Raw genomic sequence first — 22,332 nt, forward strand, 5'->3', positions numbered from 1 at the left:
GGCTATGGTGGAATTACAAAGCGGCTACAAAATCAAGAAACTTAGAAGTGACAGAGGTGGAGAATATACTTCCACTGAATTTCTACAGTTCTGTGAAGAAATTGATTTAGAATGACAACTAACTGTGGCCTATTCACCTCAGCAAAACGGAGTTGTTGAGAGAAAGAACAGGATCATTGTAGAAATGAGCAAGACAATGATGAAAGAAAAGAAACTACCATATAAATTCTGGGGAAAGGCAATGAATATAGCTGTCTATATTTAGAATAGATGTCCCACAAAAGTCTTAGATAATGTCACTCCTTTTGAAGCTTTTAGTGGAAGAAAGCCTGGAGTTAAGCACTTGAGAGTGTTTGGTTCTATTTGTTTCTACCATGTGCCTAGTCAGTTGAGATCTAAGCTGGAGGATGCAGCTGTAAAGTGCATTTTTGTTGGCTGTGAAAAGGGGTACAGAGTGTACAATTTGCAAACCAACAAGGTCACTACATCTAGAAGTGTGATCTTTGATGAGAACTCATTATGGGATTGGGACAAGCAAACTGTTGATTCTATCACAGTTCCAATGAGGCTTGAAGACACTTCCAGAAGCTCTGAAGAGGAATATGAAGAAACATTGATAGACAACATCTCTAGCCAAATTCAGGTGACTACAGCTGCTGCTAATGCTGATTCACCAAGTGATTCTCCAAGTTCTACACCTGTGAAGCTTAGAGACATCACTGAGATCTATGCTAGATGCAATATGAGCATCATTGAGCCAGAGAATTTTGCATAAGCTTCAAAGGATAAAGCTTGACAAAAGGCAATGGAAATAGAAATGGAGATGATTGAGAAGAATGAGACTTGGGAACTAGTTGATAGACTAAGTGATAAACCTGTGATTGGTGTGAAATGGGTTTATAAAACCAAATTGAACCTTGATGGCTCAATACAAAAGCATAAAGCTAGGCTGGTGGTCAAAGGCTATGCACAAAAGCCTGGAATTGACTTCAATGAGACTTTTGCTCCTGTGGCCAAACTTGACACAATTAGAACTCTCATAGCTTTGGCGGCTCAAAAGGGGTGGAAACTATACCAGTTAGATGTCAAGTCTGCATTCCTAAATGGTGTGCTTAAGGAGGAAGTTTATGCAGATCAACCGGATGGATTTGTGACTACAAACTATGAAGACAAGGTGTACAAATTGAAGAAAGCCTTGTATGGTTTAAAACAGGCTCCAAGAGCCTAGTATGAGGAAATCAATGCCTATCTCATTAGCTGTGGTTATGCCAAAAGCACAAGCGAGGCTACATTGTACAGTAAGACAAAGGAAGACTCTGGAACTCTAATAGTCTCAATCTATATTGATGACATCGTGTATACAGGTAGTAGTGAAGAATTAATTGAAGAATTCAAGACTGAAATGATGATAAGGTATGAAAGGACTAAGTTAGGTCTGTTATATCTCTTTCTTGGTATGGCAGTGATTCAAACTGAAAATACCATTTTCATAAACCAAAAGAAATATGCACTGACATTATTAAGCAAGTTTGGTTTGAAACAATGTAAACCGGTTAGTACTCCTCTTGTGGCAAGTGAGAAATTGTGTAAGGATGATGGAAGTGAACCTGCAGATGAGAACGAATATAGACAGATGGTTGGTAGCCTATTATATTTGACAGCTGTAGGAGTCTTTTTTTCTGGCAGCTACAGATGGGCCAGGCTGCTGTAAAGAGCAAACTGAAGAAAAATATCCCCTGTGTCTGATTTCAAAGATTAGGCCCCAAAATGTTTCGAAAGGGTAGTAAAGCCTTACGAAACACCTTAGTTACCTTCACCAACGGAAATGACGGCTCCTTACAGGTAGATTCTTAGTGCTTACAGATGAATTCTTAGCTTGGTATAAGAAGATCGTGGCATTGAAGCAAAGTTGGCATGAGTTTAGAACTAAAGAGAAAATTATGTGTTCATGGGAGGAAGAAGGGGTGTCCAAGTAAAGGGGGAAAGGTTTTGCAAGTAGATTTGGCTAAGAGAGAAGGGAGAAAGAGAAAAAGGTGGCCAGAGTGCTTCTTCCGGCAGCTTGACAGTGACTCTGTCAAATGTTAGAGCAATCTGCCAGAAAAGGGAAAATGGGGAAGAAGGGTGAACAGCACATGAAATTGCTGGGTTTTTGCAAGTAAGAGAGGAAGCTTGCTCTCTAGATGTGGATGATTCGTTGGGTAGAAGAGGCTTCATTTTATAGCCGCTGAAAACTATCCTTTCCCAAGAAACCCTAATGGTTTCTACCCAATTTGGTCAAGCTTTTCCCTTCCTTTCTCATCTCCTCCCTTGACTTTTCTTATCTTGGTGAAATTTCCTCTGTCTATTTGCACAAAATTAGGAATTTTGGGAGCTCAAGGCCCTTCTTTCCCGTAGCTGTTCAGTGGGAGACTCCATTCTTAGCTATTTTTCTTCTTCTTTCCTTCCCTGGCCAGATCTGATGAAGGAAAGCAAATAGGTGCACACGCTGGTTTGAAATGTGCTTCGCTTCCTGGCAACTTACATGCTAATATCCCTTGGGTCCTTGCATGTTTTTTGCTTTGAAACTTGTTTTTTTCTTCCCCTCAACCCACGTGGTCTTCCATGCTTCTTCATGGCTTTATCCTTCAGCCAAAAGATGGAGTTTTTGCTGCTTGCTACTTCTAATTGTATGGGTCTTCTAGGATAGGAAGCCAACCTACCAAACAAATGGGCTACCCTTATCAAATATTGGGCTATTGGGGTTAGTTTTAATGGGCCATTTTGACTGGGCTTTTTGGTTGGGTTATTTAGGTTATTTTCCCTTTTTGCTCACCCATATATTTGGGCCTAAGAAATGGGCTTGGGCTTCGAGGCTCCCAAGCAACCCAGAACCTCCATTTCTTGGCCCATCAATGGGCCTCATGACAACCTATTACCATCCATACCACAACCCACTCAAGTAAGCCCCTAGCATTTGAGTGGCTTGGGCCCACTTTAGGCTTTTAGTATGGTTGGGTGTGGCATAACGATTTCTCACTCCGCATGGCATGTTGCTTGGCATGTTTTTTTAATTACGATGCTTGATGGATTTGTAGAGCTACCTATTTTTGTGATCTTAATCTCAATTCCTAGCATGACAAATTTATTTATTTGGCATGGCATGCGGAGCGTGACTTGTGCGTGGCGGGTTTTGTATGCTCCAACTTGGGGCTTTCCTAAATAATGTATCATTTTGGGTTATGAATTTATTTGGGCCTAACCGTGGATTTTTTGGGTCTCAACATTGGCCCCCTTAATTATAAGGGCCATGGACAAGTGCTGGAATGGGCCGAATAATTAAACCCAACCCAAAAAATCAGATTTGTATTTGTAAGGAACCTCTCCTCTTCCTGCGTGCAAAATGACGGCGTGTCATGATTGGCCCCAATGGTTATTTGCAGTTTCTCAACGCCAACCGCCTTCTTCCTTTCCTTTTTTTATTATTCTTTCTTCCTTTCTTCCTTTTCTTTCTCTTTTCTCGTTCCAGACCTAACTCCCTTCCACTTTACCTTCCTTCGTTCTCTTCCCCTTCTCCGACAAACTCAGACTAAGTGAGAGAGTGAGATCGGGCAGAAATCGTCTGCCTCCGCCTGTTGGGAAGAAGCCCAAGCCAAGTTCTACTCTGCTGCCCCTCCCTTATTCGAAGGGGTCCGTTCATCGTTGCTGGAAGGGTCCTCCTTGTGCGATTTTCCCTTGTTTTCTTTTGAATTTGTTTGGGAATTTTGTTGGGTTCCTCTCACCCATGGACATTCCTCTTTGTTTTGGCAGCCAGGCATCAAACCCTTTCAACCCATTTCGTTACTGCTACCACAGTGGTGCTCACGACGTGGGTGTTGGCAAGGAAAGGCTCACACCAGTCTTCTGGGATTCCCTTCTCTTTGATTTGCTCGAGCTACTAAAACGGTATCGAATTTTGTGAGGAGAAACTGTTGGCTTAGGTTTCTCCCCTTTTCCTTTCCTTCATTTTTTTATATCTTGCATTGACCTCTTCTTTGTATATAGAAAGGCTAATCTTGGCATGATGTGCTTTTTTTTATTTTTTATTACTATGCAGGTGTATACGTCTCAGGCATAAGTGGGCAGGTGCTGGAAGCCTTCGACGTTTCTGCTGCTGCAACCTTCAAATCCTTCAGCCTTCTAATTTGGATATTTGGGGCTTCTGTTTTGGTTCTTTGGTAAATAAATCTTTTGCTTTGGATATTCTAGGAATAAGCATAGACTGGTGCTTGGCCTAGGCTTACTCCCCTTGTGAACACATGCTTGATTAATTGTAGATCTTGTTCTTGGTTACGAAAAGTAGAAGTTGATAGGACACATGTATTGCAATGCTTGCTTGTTTTGTTTTGAGAGAGAATCTGCTTGTTTTGCTTGTTGATTCACACGGGTCATAAATTGCATATTTGCTTGAACTCCTCTTTTTTTTTTTTTCTTGTATGCAGAGATTTGTCATTTTTTCTAAACTGGTCATGGCATCCGCTGATCTGTCACCCATTATTAGGTACCATCTTTATTCCCTAGATGACAGATTAAAAAGAGGGAGGCCTCCTCCTTTGCTTAAGAGCGCTGTGAAGACGTATTCATTGATGGAGAGCCACCGTCGGAAACAGCTCCAGTGGTTGATCCTGCATAGAGAGGGGCCTATTTCTGGCAATCCCCGTATTCTTCCAATATCCATGTGGCACTAGCAAGGTTGGTCAGAATGGGTTGACCATGAATTGAAGGACCCGTCCTTCTGCGACATCCTAAATCGGGTAGGCGTGCTGGACGCCATCTTTATTTCTAAAGCTTGTGACATCTATATTGAAGCCAAGATGCTCAGGCATTTGGTTAGGCGATGGAGTACCAAGACACATACATTTATCTGTTCATGGGGAGAGTTTACTCCCACACTTGAGGACGTAGCCAATATTTTCACCCTTCTACCTTGCGGCAACCAAGATCCTTTACACATCGCCTGACTCCATAAGATGAACTAAAGCTTGAGGCTTTACAAAAGGGTGCCCTGACTTCTCCTAGCACTTCTCTGCGGTTTAGCAATTGGATACAGTTTTTCGGAGATGTTAACAAGAATGAGCCATGTCGTCTTGCAGCGCTTATATCGTTATGGCTTGGGAGATTTCTCTTCTGTGATTTTTCCTAAGACTTTTTGCATGAGCAGGTGTTTCCTTTGGCCTTAGTGATAGCATGTGGCAGTGTGCTTCCTCTAGCCCCCATGTTATTGGGGCACCTATACCGCTTGCTTGACCAAGTTTAGCTTCTTGAGAAAGGGGTGGCAGGAATCATGACTGTAGAAACCAAATTCCAACACTCGCTTAGAGGAGCCGGATGCCTTAGGCATGCCTCCCGAATTCGTTAGTGACCATGAGCGGCATGTTGACATTGAACCGGTATCAAATAACCTTCTTGCTTGTTTTACTTGGTACATACGTGTTGCGTGTTGCCTGTTGTGACTTGCAACTCATACCTTGTATTTCTTCTGTAGGTTGAGCCCACCGTTGAGGACAAGGCCGGTTGCTCACTGGAGGCTGGCCTTGGCCTTCCTACTACCATTACTGACATTGTGCAGACTGTCGGCAAGGTATTTATCGCTTACTTTTCACCTTCCTTGCTTTAATTTGCTTCCCTTTTCTCGTGCCATCTATTATTTTGGTTTATTTTCCTTCACATCGTTTCCCCCTTCTTCTTTTTTCTTCTTTTTTAGGTCGAGAGCATCTCAAAAGGGGCGAAGGATACGCTTCCTTCTCCTTCTCTTGGGACGTCCAGCGTAGCTGCCTACACTGCCATGCACCTTCCAGCAGCGCAGCCTCCTGCTCCTCCTCTCCTAGGGACATCCGACACAATTGTCGGCACTTCTCCACAGCTTACAGCAGTGCTGCCTCCTACTTCTTCTTTCTTAGGCACATCTGACACAACTGCCGACACATCCCACAGCTTCCAGCAGTGTTGCCCCCACTCCTCCTTCCTAGTCACATTAGACATAGCTGCCGGCACCTCTCCACAGCTTCCAGCAGTGCCACCTCATGGTGAGATTATTGATGGCAGTCATAAGGACAATGATGCTTCCACCTCATGGGGCATTTATCAGAGAAAAACATGTCTTGGCAAGATTGGGAGAATTCCTTCATGGCGTTCAAAGCCTTCTTTGATGGTGGTGCTAAGATCCTCCGATCTATTGATGAGCTTCTTCCGCTTTGTCAGAGGTTTGATGGTTATGCGCCCTTTCAAGGCGCCTTTGTGTATCCACAGACAGTCGCAGTTTTGATAAAATTTATGGATCTCTATGGGAGTTTCATGAAGATTACCGATATCACCTCCTCTTTCTTGAGAAGTGTCACCTTCCGAGCTCTTGGCTTGGTGCTTCATGGGATAGATACCATGGAGCTTTTTGATATCACTGACCACAGACTACTTTGTTGGCGGGACGCAATATGCGAGGCCATAACTCTAGGCTTTCATGTGGACTTCCTCCTCAACCTTGTTAGGAACCTAGCACGTGTCGTCTTTGGAGCGCAGGCCATACATAGCATGAAATTATCACGTGGTTCCAATGGGGTTAAAGCTGTTGCCGACGCCTTGAACATTAAGCAACAAGAATTGGAGAGCCAGCGTCAGGAAGTGCATGCTCTTCTCCTTGCTAAGGGTATTTTTGTCGATAATGCTGAGTGTGTGACAGAGGCAGCAGCCAGATCATCCCCTAGGGCTTCCTCCGTTCTTTTCGGCATTCTTCATAGCTTCAAGGTATATAATTCCTCTTTCCTTTTCTTTTTTGTCAGGCTACCTCTTCCAGCATCACCTAGTCTTGACACGTTCCTTCCTTCTTGCAGGTTGTCTCTCCTTGGCTTGACAATTGATTATTTTGGCACATAGTTCTATTCCTTTTGAGACTATAGGATGCATGGATCTTTAGCATGTGTAGTTTTATCTCGCTTGGACTGTAGTTTTTATTTATTTATTTATTTTTTTAGACACTCTAACGACTATGTCGTTATGGCTTTGTAATTTAATGCTGAATCACTGGACCATGTACTAATTTCTGAATGCTTGAGGCATGTTGTAATTTGCATGTCCTATATATGTATATATTGCTTGGTTGGCAGAATTTGTTTTTGTGAATTGCTTGAGATTTTCTGACAGGTTGTATATCCTTAAAAACAAGGTACATGTTGCCAAAATTTTATCTAACCATTGGGCCTGAAAAACACCTTCTTGTCATGCCTAAAAGGGCCAGACTAGTATGTGCATGGTTTTTGCCAAGGTTTTGTAAAATTCTCAGATGCTTTGCATATTCTGGTTGCTTATCAAGAGGGTATAATGGTTTCATTATTCTAGCACCATAGGAATGCATGTCCCATATTATTTTGCTTAGGCATGCTGCTTGTTGATGGTCCGAGACCCCATCCAAGTGACTTTTCTGGGCATGTCTTACTGCTAAGTGGCATGTTTTTTGTTTTATGTAAGGGGGTTTAAAATCTATAAAGGGGTAATAATAAAAGGAAATGCAATAATAAAAAGTTCATGTCTAAAACAAAAGGAAATGCAATAATAAAAAGTTCTTGACATAAGATTAACTTAGCATTAGTAAAGCTTGAGCCACTTTGCATTGATGAATACTCCAATCAAATCAAGCCCCCAAGTATGAAAGGGCCAAGGAGTGTGCATAACTTGCAATAGCATGAAAAGTTGTGGCTTAGGTTGGCATGTATTTGACATGTGTTATACAAGGTTGCCATGCTCTGCAGAGATATTTAACAGAGCCACAATTGCTGCTTTACTTTCATGCGGCTCATAACGCAATTAATCAGAGAGTGATTTGCGGCTCTTATGAGAGGTTACGGCAGCTGTTTCTCGATAATCTTGTTGACCAAATGAAGCCCCCAAGTGGCGCTCTTCCTTTTCACTCTTCCAAGGTTCTTGCCCAATTAGTTTAACTGAAATGCTTCTTTTCCTCACTGCTTCCAGCAGCTAAGAAAATTGGCTGATGCCAATATTCTTTAAATAAACTCTATAATCTGCCACAATATTACAGATGCAAAATTCGACAAGCGCCTCCTCATCTTTCTCATCATAGCAATCCAATGCCAGGTCCCGGAACCTGCGCACAAAGTCCACTGGATCCTCGCCATGTTTTTGGCGAGTGTTGTTGAGTTGAGTAGTGGTAACTCTTTCTTCATGCTGGAAATACTTCTTACAGAACCTGCTTGCCAAATCCTCCCAAGAGCAAACAGAGCCTGGCACCAATGTCGTATACCATGTGTAAGAACGATCGTTAAGGCTCTTCAAAAATTCTCTAAGTCGGAGATTATAATCACCCGCATGTGGTCCCAAAGCATCAACGAAGATGTTAACATGCTCCTTCGGGCTCCCCTTCCTTCCGTCGAAAAGGACAAAGCTTGGTGCTTCATAGCCTTTAGGATATGGCTACTGGAGTAAACTTGATGGATATGGCGGTTGAGGAAGGTACTTCTAATCCTTCTGGCTTCGACCTAGTTCTTTTTCCAGCATAGCAATGATGTCTTCTTAGGTGACAAAAGATGGTCCCTTTTGTTCAGAACCCTTTCCGGCAGCAGCAGATTCCTCTTGGGTTGGTCTTTCGTCTTCTAAACTTGGCTTGGAGACTAAACTTTTTAGCTCTTTGATTGTGTCCACCATCTCCCTCTAGGTTTCCCCCATAACATGGATGGCTACAACAAGGTCTGTGAGGGTGAAAGCTCCCTCTTTTGCATGTTCTTGTTTTCTATGTAAGGTATTTTGCCTTGACTCTGTGTCACTGTGGTCCAGCTCGTCTTGGGAAGACATGGTATTGCTTCTGGTCTTCTTTCTTGGAGACATAGGTGAAGATAATGGCCTAATCCCCAGCAAAGTCGCCAATTTATGTAGGGGTCTTTTTCTTCTGGCAGCTACAGATAGGCTGGGCTGCCGTAAGGAGCAAACTGAAGAAAACTATCCCCTGTGTCTGAGTTCAAAGATTAGGCCCCAAAATGTTTCAAAAGGGTAGTAAAGCCTTACGAAACACCTTAGTTACCTTCACCAACGAAAATGACAGCTGCTTACAGGTAGATTCTTAGTGCTTACAGATGAATTCTTAGCTTGGCATGAGGAGATCGTGGCATGGAAGCAAAGTTGGCATGAGTTTAGCACTAAAGAGAAAATTATGTGTTCTTGGGAGGAAGAAAGGGTGTCCAGGTAAAGGGGGAAAGGTTTTGCAAGTAGATTTGGCTAAGAGAGAAGGGAGAGAGAGAAGAGGGTGGCTAGAGTGCTTCTTCCGGCAACTTGACAGTGACTTTGTCAAATGTTAGAGCAATCTGCCAGAAGAGGAAAAATGGGGAAGAAGGATGAACAGGGAACGAAATTGATGGGTTTTTGCAAGTAAGAGAGGAAGCTTGCTCTCTAGATGTGGATGATTTGTTGGGTAGAAGAGGCCTCATTTTATAGCCACTGGAAACTATCCTTTCCCAAGAAACCCTAATGGTTTCTACCCAATTTGGTCAAGCTTTTCCCTTCCTTTCTCATCTCCTCCCTTGACTTTTCTTATCTTGGTAAAATTTCCTCTGTCTATTTGCACAAAATCAGGAATTTTGAGAGCTCAAGGCCCCCTTTTCCCGTAGCTGTTCAGTGGGAGACTCCATTCTTAGTTATTTTTCTTCTTCTTTCCTTCCTCCTTCCCTGGCCAGATCTGATGTAACACCCCGACTCCAAATTAAATGATTATTTTAATCGATTTTTATAAAATTACGAATTTACCCTTGGGATAGGGGTAAATTGGTCACTTTCTTCTTCGGAAGGATTTTGGGACCACGAGTGGCATTTCTGAGAAGATGGTACTGAGACGAATTCATAGACACGCGGTAGGCTTGAATCGGGGTTGTAACGAAAAAGTTACGGGCAAAATAGTGTCAGTGGCAAACTTGTAAATATTTCAAAAAGTTTGGTAAAAATCAGATTTTCACCTCAGCTCTCTCTCTCTTCGCGCGCAACACTCTCTCTCTCCTCAGTCTCTCTCTCTCCCCGACGTTCACTCTCTCTCTCCTCGGCTTGCTCAGTTCCGGCCACGGCAGGACCCGAGATCGGTCCCGTTCGACTCGTCTCGTCGCCCCGGTCAAGCTCTGCCCGTTTTCCCCGTCGGAAACCAGGGATTCCGGCCGCGAGCTCGACGGTTTTAAACCGAAGCATTCCAGCCGTCGCGCCGCCGCCTCCGCCGCCCAAACCCGGTGATTGAGGTATGGTTTCTCTTCCATTTTCCGAGTTCTAGCTGATGTTGGTATAGGTTTTGATTGATTTCGAGTTTAGAAAATCGATTAGAAATCTAGGTTTTGGGCCGAATTTCAACATGAAATTCCGGCCAGTTGCCGGCCGAATTGGAGCTTCTCGTAGTTGAATGAAGTGATCCTGACCTCGAGTAGAAGCTAGGGTAGGAAGGGTGAGCTCGGGTGTGGAGTTTTTCCGTCACCGAAATTACTCTGCACACCCACGCGCTGCCGGCGCGTGGACGAGTCTGGTGAGGATGTAAATTGACCCGATGAGATCCTTAGGTTGTCACGAGCGCATAGGAATTCGCGGATCTCGATTCGGATGTCGTTTGGCTATCGAACGGATTTTCGCATATTATGCGTTATCCGGGTTCGATAGGTTCCGACCGTTAGATCTTTTCCAATTTAAAATATGTTGTTCTAGGTATTCCTAGGACCGTATGGGACTTCACGAATTCTGAATCGGAGCCCCGGATGTTCCGATTCAAAAGTGCAAAGTTTACGGGTTAGCGATAACCGTAAAATCGTGAACGCTTCCTAAACCTGTAATCGGACCTTAGGATACCATCTTCAACGTGCACGTATGGGAATTTGGGGAGTTAAGCAATTAATTTGTAATTTCCGCTTGGACGTGGTTTTTATATTAATTAACGGTTCGTATTTCGAAATAGGTATTTCGACTGCACGCACGCAGCAAGCAGGACCTTCACGTGGTCAGGCAGCGAGGGAATACTTGTGAGTGGACTTTGTTTTAATCATATGCCTGGTTTTAATTAATGAAAGATTTTGCATAATGTTTTAATGGCTTCTGGATTTTTATATATTTTATGCATGGATAAATTCTGATGGGTGTATAGCAATTGGCAATATATTGTGAGATTGGCATTTTTGGGTTTTGTGAGTGTATTTTATATGTGGATTGTGGGGAGGTATATTTTGATATATTCTTTTTAGATGAGATATTTGGGTTGTTGGAGGGTGTTATGGAAGAGTGTGTTTAGAGAGGAGTTGTGGGATTACACTACGTAAGTACCTTCCCCAGTTACTAGTCTCACTCGCGGCGTTGGATGTTCCGGCGGGTGAGACACTTTCCGTATGCGGCGTTGGATGTTCCGGCGTACGGAAAGACTGTGTATAGAGTTTAGGGTCATCACCACGGCGTTGGATGTTCCGGTGTGTGATGATCCAGTCTGCGCACTTAGGACATAGTTTGAGAGCTACACATGGCGTTGGATGTTCCGGTGTGGGAGCTTTGGAGTTTCGTCCCCCGGTTGGACCGCTCATCCCTAGACGCAGGATAGCACCTGGAAATCCTGCGGACTAGTCAAACGATCCCCCAGTTGGATTGTTTTCCCCGGTACCTAGGTGGTGTGACGAGTATATCGTATAGTTATTTATAGTTAATTATATATATATATATTTTTATGTGTATTTATTGAATTGGTATAGTTGAGTGTGAAAGGAATTGGAGTGTGTTTAATAGTTGACAGGAGTGGTGAGTTTGAGAGAATGTGGTTTTTTTTGAAGGAGATAACTGATGTTTTTAGATGAGTTTTACTGAAGCATGTTTTGAGTAATTTCTTATTGAATTGTGAACCTGCATGACTCGAGCATTATTTTTACATGGTGGGGTTATTATGTTGTTTTTAACTGCAAACCTGGTTTTTGTCCACTCACATGTTTTCTGTTTTGCGCCCCCCCCAGCCAGTAGTTGCTTTTGGAAGTGCAAGTGGTGTACGAAGCGGAATCGGTGCATCTTTCTAATTAAAAACTGTGTAAATTCTTCTACTCAACTGTACTTGTAATCTAAATTCAGTAGATGCTCTGTATTGCCATGGTAGATTTTACTTGTGAGGCCGGAGGCCACTCTAGTATGAATTATGTATGTATGAAAGCATGCTGCTGGTTGGGATTAGTATTACTGTGTGTTGCAGGTTGAATAAATTTTGTTGGGATTGCTTAAATTGCAGGGGAGACTCTGCCAAATTTTTTTGGTAGAAAGTCTCAATTATTTAGCAGGTGGGCCCGGCATCGGGATGATGTCGGGATCAAGACGGGGTCCGCCTCGGTCTTGGGGAATTCCGGGGCGGGTCCTGTCATCTGATGAAGGAAAGCAAATAGGTGCACACGCTGGTTTGAAGGGTGCTTCTCCTCTTGGCAGCTTACATGCTAATATCCCTCGGGACCTTGCATGTTTTTTGCTTTGAAACTTGTTTCTTCTTTCCCCTTAACCCACGTGATCTTCCATGCTTCTTCATGGCTTTATCCTTCAGCCAAAAGATGGAGTTTTTGTTGCTTGCTACTTCTAATTGTATGGGTCTTCTAGGATAGGAAGTCAACCTACCGAACAAATGGGCTATCCTTATCAAATATTGGGCTATTGGGGTTAGTTTTAGTGGGCCATTTTGACTGGACTTTTTGGTAGGTTATTTAGGTTATTTTCCCTTTTGTGCTCACCCATATATTTGGGACTAAGAAATGGGCTTGGGCTCCAAGGCTCCCAAGCAACCCGGAAACCCCATTTCTTGGCCCATCAATGGGCCTCATGATAGCCTATTACCATCCATGCCACAACCCACTCAAGCAAGCCCTGGGCATTTGAGTGGCTTGGGCCCACTTTAGGCTTGTAGTGTGGTTGGGTGTGGCATAACGATTTCTCGCTTGGCTTGGCATGTTGCTTAGCATGTTTTTTAATTACAATGCGTGATGGATTTGTAGAGCTATCTATTTTTGTGATCTTAATCTCGATTCCTAGCATGACAAATTTATTTATTTGACATGGCATACGGAGCGTGACTTGTGCGTGGCAGGTTTTGTATGCTCCAACTTGGGCCTTTCCTAAATAATGTATCATTTTGGGTTATGAATTCATTCGGGCCCAACCGTGGATTTTTTGGGTCTCAATAATAGCTACAAGACCAGACATAATGTTTGCAGCTAGCCTATTAGCTAGATTCATGCATTGTCCAACAAAGAAAGACTATGGAACGGCTAAGAGGGTGCTGAGGTATATTCAAGGCACCATTGATTTTGGTATGGAATATCAGAAGGGAAAAGAGGCTATCCTAAGTGGATATTGTGACAGTGATTAGAGTGGAAGCCAAGATGACATGAGGAGCACCTCTGGCTATTCCTTCTCCTTTGGTAGTGGAGTATTCTCTTGGGCATCATCAAACAACATAGTGTAACCCTCTCTACAGCTGAAGCTGAATATGTCAGCGCAAGTGAGGCTACTACACAGGCTATATGGCTGAGATTTGTGTTTGAAGAATTTGGAGAATTGCAGATTGAGGCAACTCCATTAATGGTGGATAATACGTTTGCCATTGCAATGACAAGAAATCCTGTTTTTCATCAAAAAACCAAGCACATCAACCGCAGGTATCATTTCATCCGAGATGCTTTGCAAGATGGGGTAGTAGACTTGAGGTACTGCAAGTCTAAAGAACAAGTGGCTGACATTTTCACTAAAGCTCTGCCTAAAGATCGGTTCAACTATCTTAGAGGATTGCTTGGTGTTAAACCAGTTAACAATTTAGAGGGGAGTGTTGAAGTATAAATTGTTTCCAGGTTCAATTGTTAGTTTAGACAGGTGTATGGCTCATATGCCATCACATATTGTTGGACTAACATGTCCAGATTCATGCCAAGTGTACAGCTCACAGGCTGGTAAAATTGTGTGTTGGCAGAGTCATTTTTGTACTGTTGTATAGTGATAGTGAAATGAGATCACACTATGAGTGTGCATGATTACAATCATTGCCTAACAGACTCTCTCTCTCTCTTTTCTCTCTGAAACGTTTCCTCATATACTTTATGTGCAAGAACACATGCTATTCTATAGAAACTCCAACAAAAGCATTGTGTATGTGTATGTATCTGTCAGAAACGATATGGAAAGTTTCCTCGTCTAAGGATTCACTCATCATAGTCGTCCACTCTGTACTGCACCCATCCTCCAGATCCGACGTCGTTGTATCGTGAATGTTGACATAACCTGTCCTACTCAGATTATTAGTGCATTGAGCAATCACTACGTTGAGAGATGAATTCACTGGATTTGCACACTTGAAAAAAGTTACAGACTGACTTGACGGATAATACAGATCCCCCAGACTGAAGTTAGAGTTGGCTAAAGGATAACGAGGAATGGAGGAGTAATTATTCTTTTCAAGGCCAGGATCTACGATTCGAATATATGTGTAATAGTAGTTGAGGGCCAGCACCAAGTATTTTCCAGAATGTAGGTGCAATACCGTAACGTTGTTGTCGCAGTGCAACGTATACCTCTAGTCCCCACAGTATTCTGGGTCACTGTTTAGTCGAAAAGGGTAGCTTATGTTGTGGATGTTGCCACAGGAAGAAGGAGCACACCTGTAGATATCTTTAGCGCTACAAATTTCACTGGATAATAAGTTAATACCTAAAAAGGCTACAACCAAGACCCATGAAGACAAGGTAAAGGGCCTTGTTCCACTTCCCATAAATGGACACAGAGAGAGAGAGAGAGAGAGAGAGAGAGAGAGAGAGAGGTTGTTCAGAGAATAGATTCACAAGTTCTGGAGATATCCATCAGTTTTGTACCGTCCACTCAAATTGGTATTATTGATGTCAGAAAGTCAGTCAACGGACGGGTAATGAGTTGTCAACTTGTTTGAGTTTCCATGGAGAGGGAGATTTTCGGCATATCTATGGTTTTAGTCTACTTTGACTGCTTCACAAATCATTTAAGATGCCTTTTGGGATGAAAATGAAACTAGCATCATAGCTCCATTAGCTTATTGTCAATTTCATGACACTCTCCTACTACACTTTATTTATCACTTGAATAACAGATGGATTTTCCTAAGATGTGAGTGATCTCATTTGCATGTGAATGTAATTTTGTCTGTTCTTACCCTCTTAAACTACAAGTTTCTGAGCAATTTTAGTTGTTATACCAATTCTTTTGTTCGCATTCAATGCGAAGTCCTACTTGATTGAAAGCAACGAAGCCATGCTCCCTTGAGGTAATGCACAAAAGTATCTTATACCTTTGTGCAAACAAACCAAGATGCGTGCAAAACAACTAAAGGCTTGGAATAGGGTTGGTTTTAGAATTTTGAAGGCCTTGTGCGAAACTAAAATTGAGGCCCTCATATGATCTAATATTGAAAATACCAACAAAAAAAAAAACAAGAAGCCATGAATTGATGCCATAAAATAATAAAAGTAATGAATATTAAGTCCAGTGGTAAAGTGTGGTAATGTTGCTTAATTAGTTATGAGTTCAATGATGCTAGGAGCCATTTACTAAGGACACAACCATATTAAGTATATTGTGAGCTCACATATATATAAAAATATACAATATATAAACGTGAGAAAAATTCGAGAGTCGTCCTAAAAAATTACAGGACCTGTGCAGTGACATCATCTGTCCACCGTTATGATCGGGTTTGGCTCAGAATGAAAATTTCCAACCGTACCTAGCATTTACTAAAACGAAAAAGATTGTTTGCTACCAATACTGAGTAAGTACATAGTTACTCTGTACGCTATTTTGTCGATAAAATCTTAATATTTTGTTGATTGTAACAATATTGATGAAACATAAACAAGGTACCACCATGTAATGCAAATTGGTATTCAGTACCAGCCAACCGCAATAGGATAATGCAGTTACTCTCTACGCTACTTTTCTCAACCGCAATAGGATAATAGGATAGTGCCGTGTGAGAACAAAGGGTGAAGCGTGATTCGTGACTATGTTATCTTTAGTTTTGTGCTTGCTGACTCATTTCAAACAGCAGCCTTGGAAGTTTCGCTGCATTCTTCGTTCCATGATAAAATAATTATAATAATGGTCAACGTAGACAAAGTAAACAAACGATTAAAGAAATGCAACATTTGATTCAGTCAAGAATGTCACATGTCGTGGGACCTCTAAGTCAACTGTTGACTTTTATAGTCTTTTCATCGCAAGCAGACAATGTATTTTTTTGTTCTTCTTTTCCTGGTAAGATCCCAAACACGATTGGGTTAATTAAATAATGAGAGGACATCTTATTGGACATATGAGGCACAGAAAGATTTAGATACCATTTTCTTTTTCTGCAGCACAGAAAGATTTGGTTAGATATGGTAAAAATTATCACCTCTTCCTTGTGCTTAATCTTTCTGGCTTTCTCCACAGTGCATGGAGAACCCCAAGATACCTGCAAAAACTTGAAGTGTGGCGATAAAGGCCCAGCTGTCCATTTCCCTTTCAGCCTCAAAGGCAGGCACCCAGATCACTGTGTCTTTCCTGGGTTTGTCCTGTCATGCAATGAGAAGCATGAAACAATTCTTGAGCTTCCAATTCCATTCAAATTCCCAGTCAAAAGCATAGATTATAAGGCTCAGGCAATCCAATTATATGACCCAGAAAGCTGTCTTCTGGTGAAGCTTTTGAAAGTCTTCAACAAGTCAATCTCTCCCTTCCACTTCTCAAAAAATCACATGACTGATCTTACCTTATTCAATTGCTCTTTAGCTGAGAGGCAATTAGATGAACAAGTCCCCTGCTTCAGTGGCCCTGGCTACCAAGTTTATTCTGTTCTCTCTTCGCACATCATTGAGGTCTTGCCCCTACTGTCTTGTACAAAGATGTATAATCTCTCATCAGTTCCATATTATTCAAACTACCCTGACAATCTTTATTTGGAGTGGTCTGAACCAAATTGTGGACAGTGTGAGGCAAAGGGCAAGATGTGTAGATTGAAGAACAATGGCACCAAAAGTGAAATTGAATGTGTGGACTTCAGTAAAGCAGGTATGGCTAACATAAATTTTAGTTTGGCTCACATATATATAACTTATTACAGATTCTTAATATTCTGCTATACTAGTCACTTTTTGCTTACCTACTTGGAAGTTGAGAGCAGAGTAGCAGCATTATTTATTGGCTTTTTATCGCAAAACGTCCCTGAGGTTGATGAACCTATCAAGTTGTATCCTTGTGTTTTTTTTTTTTTTTTCTGTGTTCGTGGTCCTCGAGGTTAACTTGGCTAACATATATTTAATTGGGTCACGTATATTTGAATTGTTACAGATGCTTAATATTCTGCTATACTGGTCACTTATCTGCAGATGCAAATAATACAATGCATTCATGTAATGAGATATTATCATCTGCAATCCACGTTTTGCTTACTTATTTGGAAGTTTAGAGCAAACTAGCAGCACTGTTTATTTAAAGGATATTTTCCAAGCAATAGCTCATTCTAATTACTTATTTGACAGTGTAATTTTTTTTTTTTTTTTCAGGTACGAAAAGGAAATGGGTGGCTACAGGTGAGTTGTTTAATTGGAGTCGCAGTTGGTTTCATCTGTATATATGAGATCGTGGTGATATTTACAAAGGTTGACTTGCAGGTGCATCTCTGGGTTCATTCGTTGTGTTACTCCTAGTCGTTGCAGCCTATCGTGTCTACAGTTCTGATAGAAAAGAAAAGGCCAATCAATTAAAGATTGAAAGATTTTTAGACGATTACAGAGCTCTCAAACCTAGCAGATATTCATATGCAGATATTAAGAGGATTACAAATGACTTCAAGGACAAGTTAGGGGAAGGAGCCTACGGAACTGTTTATAAAGGAACGCTTTCTTCTGAACTCTTTGTTGCTGTGAAAGTCCTCAATAGTTCTAAGGGAGATGGGGAAGAGTTCATCAATGAAGTGGGAACAATGGGTCATATCCACCATGTCAATGTCATTCGCTTGGTTGGCTTTTGCGCTGATGGATTTAGACGAGCTCTTGTTTATGAGTTCTTACCAAATGGTTCACTGCAGGATTTCATTTCATCACCAGACAATAAGAACAGTTTCCTTGGTTGGGATAAGATGCAAGATATTGCTCTAGCCATAGCCAAAGGAATTGAATATCTTCACCAAGGATGCGATCAGCGAATCCTCCATTTCGACATCAAACCTCATAACGTTTTGCTAGACCACAACTTCACTCCAAAGATTTCTGATTTTGGTTTAGCCAAGTTATGTTCCAAGGATCAAAGCATAGTGTCAATGACTACAGCTAGGGGCACCATGGGCTACATTGCACCTGAAGTGTTCTCCAGGAACTTTGGAAATGTGTCCTATAAGTCAGATGTGTATAGTTTTGGAATGTTACTGCTTGAGATGGTAGGCGGAAGGAAGAATGTCGGTTCAGCCACGGAGAGCACAAATGAAATCTACTATCCCGAATGGATTTATAATCTTCTAGAAGAAGGAGATGACCTACGTATCCATATCGGTGAAGAAGGAGAAGGAAGAATTCCAAAGAAACTCGCAATTGTAGGGCTCTGGTGCATCCAATGGCATCCAGTGGATCGCCCTTCAATGAAAACCGTGGTTCAGATGTTGGAAGGAGGAGAAAGCTTAACCATGCCTCCCAATCCTTTTGCCTCTACAGGTGCTGCAGGAACCAATGCCAGTACGGCTGCAAGAAATCGAAACATTCAGTTAGAAGCAATTCCTGAGTTGGAGTAACATGTGTACTTATACATTACATCAATACATGTAAACACACTTATGTATGCAATCAAGAATGATCATATAGTTCTTGATGTTTGTACTTGACCAGCACATGCCTCATGTGAAAGGATTTGAATCTCTTCGATACTTTTCATTGATAAACAGTATAAGAAATATATACACAGCTATTACTTGGTGATTACACAACATATCTCCTATTCTAGGTAAGGTATATACAGAAATAAATACATATAATTGGCAAGTAAATCATAACTCAATCATATCAGCATTAACGTCCATTACACCCCCGCAAGCTGACGAGGCGGTGGAGCACAGGAAGCTTGGACCGGAGGAAGGAGAACAGGGCAGATGATAAGCCCTTAGTAAAAATGTCAGCAATCTGATGAACAGTAGAACAATACGCAACGAGTAACTCATTCTGGACCACCCTTTCACGAACATAATGATAGTCCACCTCCACATGACGAGTGCGAGAGTGAAAAACAGGATTAGAAGCGAGAGAAAGAGCACTAATATTATCACACCAAAGCTTGGGACAAGGAGATGGAAGATGAAGATCGAGAAATAAAGCACGGAACCATGAGAGAGTGGCGGCAGTGTAGGCAAGCTGGCGGTATTCTGCCTCAGTACTGGAGCGTGAGACACCGCGTTGCTTCTTAGAACTCTAGGAGATTAAGTTAGTACCCAAGTAAACACAATAACTACCAGTGGAGCGACGGTCATCAGGATGCCCCTCATAACCGGCATCAGAGAACGCACTGAGAAATAGAGTGCTAGGCGAATAGAATAACCCATGAGTGAGTGTGCCATTCAGATAACGAAGAATACGTTTGACAGCGAGCCAGTGAGCAGTAGTGGGTTGATGCATAAATTGACACACCTAATTAACAGCAAAGGCAATATCTGGATGAGTGAGAGTTAAGTACTGAAGAGCCCCAACTGTACTGTGGTACTCAGTGGGATTAGGAAGAGGATCCCCATCAGAAATGCTAAGACGACGGCCACTAATGGCTGGGGTAGGCGCAGGTTTAGCTTCATGCATGTTAACACGCTTGAGAAGGTCGACGACATACTTGGTCTGGGTAAGAGAGAGCCTAGACGGAGTACGAACAAGCTCCATGCCCAAGAAATAGTTGGCAGGGCCAAGATCCATCATAGAGAACTGGCGGCCCAAGTCAGAGATAAGAGTGGTGATGCTAGAAGGATCAGAGCCAGTGACAAGAATATCGTCCACATAAATCAACAAATAAATGTGAATGGAGCCTTGAGTGTACACAAAGAGAGACGAATCGGACTGAGAAGCAATAAAACCCAAGTGAAGCAGGTGCGAAGAGAAACAATGGAACCAAGCGCAAGGGGCTTGCTTAAGATCATAAAGGGAGGGTCGTAAGCGGTAGACATGATCAGGATATGTGGGATCAACAAAGCCGATAGGCTGGCGCATATAAACCTCCTCATCAAGGTAGCCATGTAAAAAGGCATTTTGAACATCCAACTGACGAACAAGCCAACTAAACTGCACAGAAAAAGCCAAGATAAGGTGAATAGTAGAATGATTAACAACAGGACTAAAGGTTTCACCATAGTCGAGGCCCGGTTGTTGATGAAAACCATTAGCCACCAAGCGAGCCTTATAACGCTGAATAGTACCATCAGAATTCCGCTTGACCCGAGAAACCCACTTGTTTGGCAATATATTCATAGCGGGAGTACGAGGAACTAAAGTCTAAGTCCCAGCACGAAGAAAAGCATTAAACTCATCTGCCATGGCAAGACGCCATTCCGGAAGCTTATTAGCCTGTGAGAAACATGTAGGTTCAAAAGAATCATCAGTAGAAACCAATGCATGATGCGCATATTCAGGATTAGGTTTACAGACACCAGCTTTTGCACGAGTAGCCATTAAATGAGTATTGGATACACTTACCAGAGAAGTATCAAAAGGAGGAGAAGATGTACCAGATGGAACAGGGTTAGCAGATGGAAAAGCAATTTTGCGGTGTGGGTCTCTAGAATATGTTTGTGAGAAACAAGAATGAAGGGGTGCAAGCCGGGTGACTGGTGGGCTAGCAGAGCTGGGAGGATAAGGCAGACCTGGGGGGATATGTGACGACATAGATGGTGAGCTTGGAGGAGGAGCGGACACAGTAGGGGGTGGTGCAGGGTCGGAAGGAGGCGGGTCAGGGGAAGTGGTCGGGGCAGCGGTTGGAGCCGAGAGAGAGGGTTGGGCCTAGAGGGTCGAAGGAGTGAGGTGGGAGAAGATAGAGCCACGGGAGAGAAAAGTAGGGCCAGAGAGAAGTAGAGGCAGAGCAGTTGACAACGGAGAACTGTCCGGAGCAGGAGTAGCGGAGGCCTTGTGAAAAGGAAAAGAAAGTTCATCAAACAATACATGACGAGATAAAAAGACACGGTGGGAAGAAAGATCTAAGCAACGATAACCTTAATGATTTAAAGAATAACCTAAAAACACACACTTAGAAGACCGAAAATGCAATTTATTACAATTATATGGACGTAAGTAAGGAAAACAAGCACAACCAAAAGTTTTGAGAAAGGAATAATTGGGGACTTTGTGAAATAAGATTTCATAAGGGGATTTATGATAAAGTAATTTAGAAGGGAGACGATTAATTAGATAGACAGCGGTATTAATAGCCTCAACCCAATAGGAAGGGGGCACAGAGGCATGGGCCAAAAGTGTGAGGCCAGTATCAACAATATGATGGTGCTTGCATTCAGCTAAGCCATTTTGCTCAGGGTGATGAGGACAAGAGAAACGGTGATGAATGCCATGATGAGATAAGAAATCCTTAAATAAATGATTAGTGTATTCCCCATCCCCATCAGATTGAAAAGCCTTAATTTTAGTAGAGAACATATTTTCGACCAAGGCCTTGAATTTAACAAAATGAGAGATGACTTCAGATTTTAACTTCATTGGGTAAATCCAAGAATAACGGGAAAAATCATCAACAAAGAGAACATAATAAGAAAAACTATAAATTGATTTATTTGAAGAACTCCACACATCGGAGTGAATAAGTTCAAGCGGTGCAGTAGAAATAGAAATAAACGGACTAAAGGGTAACTTAACACTTTTACCCAATAGACAGGACTAACAAAAAAAAAGAACTAGACTAAGAGCCAGAAAGCGGTAATTGATCATGAGAAAACAAAAATTGTAAAGTAGATGAAGCAGGATGACCAAGACGAGAATGCTAAACAGCGCGACCGACACGAACACCTAGCAAAGCAACACGATCAGGCAAAATGTGAAAGGACTCATTCGGGGAGATGGAAAATGGATATAGGCCATTGCTACTCTTGCCCGGAAAAGAATCTTCCCCGTCGCCAAATCCTGGATATAATAGTAATCAGGGAAAAAGGTGAAGAAACAATTGTTGTCAGTAGCAAATTTATGAACAGATAAAAGGGGAAGAGAGGCAGCAGGACAATGAAGAATATTATTATGAGAAAAGGAAGAGTTACAAGAGTGACCAATATGAGTAATAGGCAAACCTGTTCCACCAAGCACACCTCCAACTTTGTTGGAA

The 22,332-nt window shown here is 42.1% G+C and overlaps 1 protein-coding gene across 1 annotated transcript; it reads left to right on the forward strand.

Annotated features, from left to right (window-relative positions):
* On the forward strand, positions 16,312–18,959 carry LOC109947708 (rust resistance kinase Lr10-like). Its single transcript, XM_020558570.1, has 3 exons — positions 16,312–17,058; positions 17,553–17,579; positions 17,661–18,959. Exons 1-3 carry the CDS (start codon positions 16,386–16,388, stop codon positions 18,770–18,772), a joined length of 1,812 nt encoding a protein of 603 aa, XP_020414159.1. The 5' UTR covers positions 16,312–16,385; the 3' UTR covers positions 18,773–18,959.

Source organism: Prunus persica, chromosome G2 (genome assembly GCF_000346465.2).
Source record: "Prunus persica cultivar Lovell chromosome G2, Prunus_persica_NCBIv2, whole genome shotgun sequence".
NCBI lineage: Eukaryota > Viridiplantae > Streptophyta > Magnoliopsida > Rosales > Rosaceae > Prunus > Prunus persica.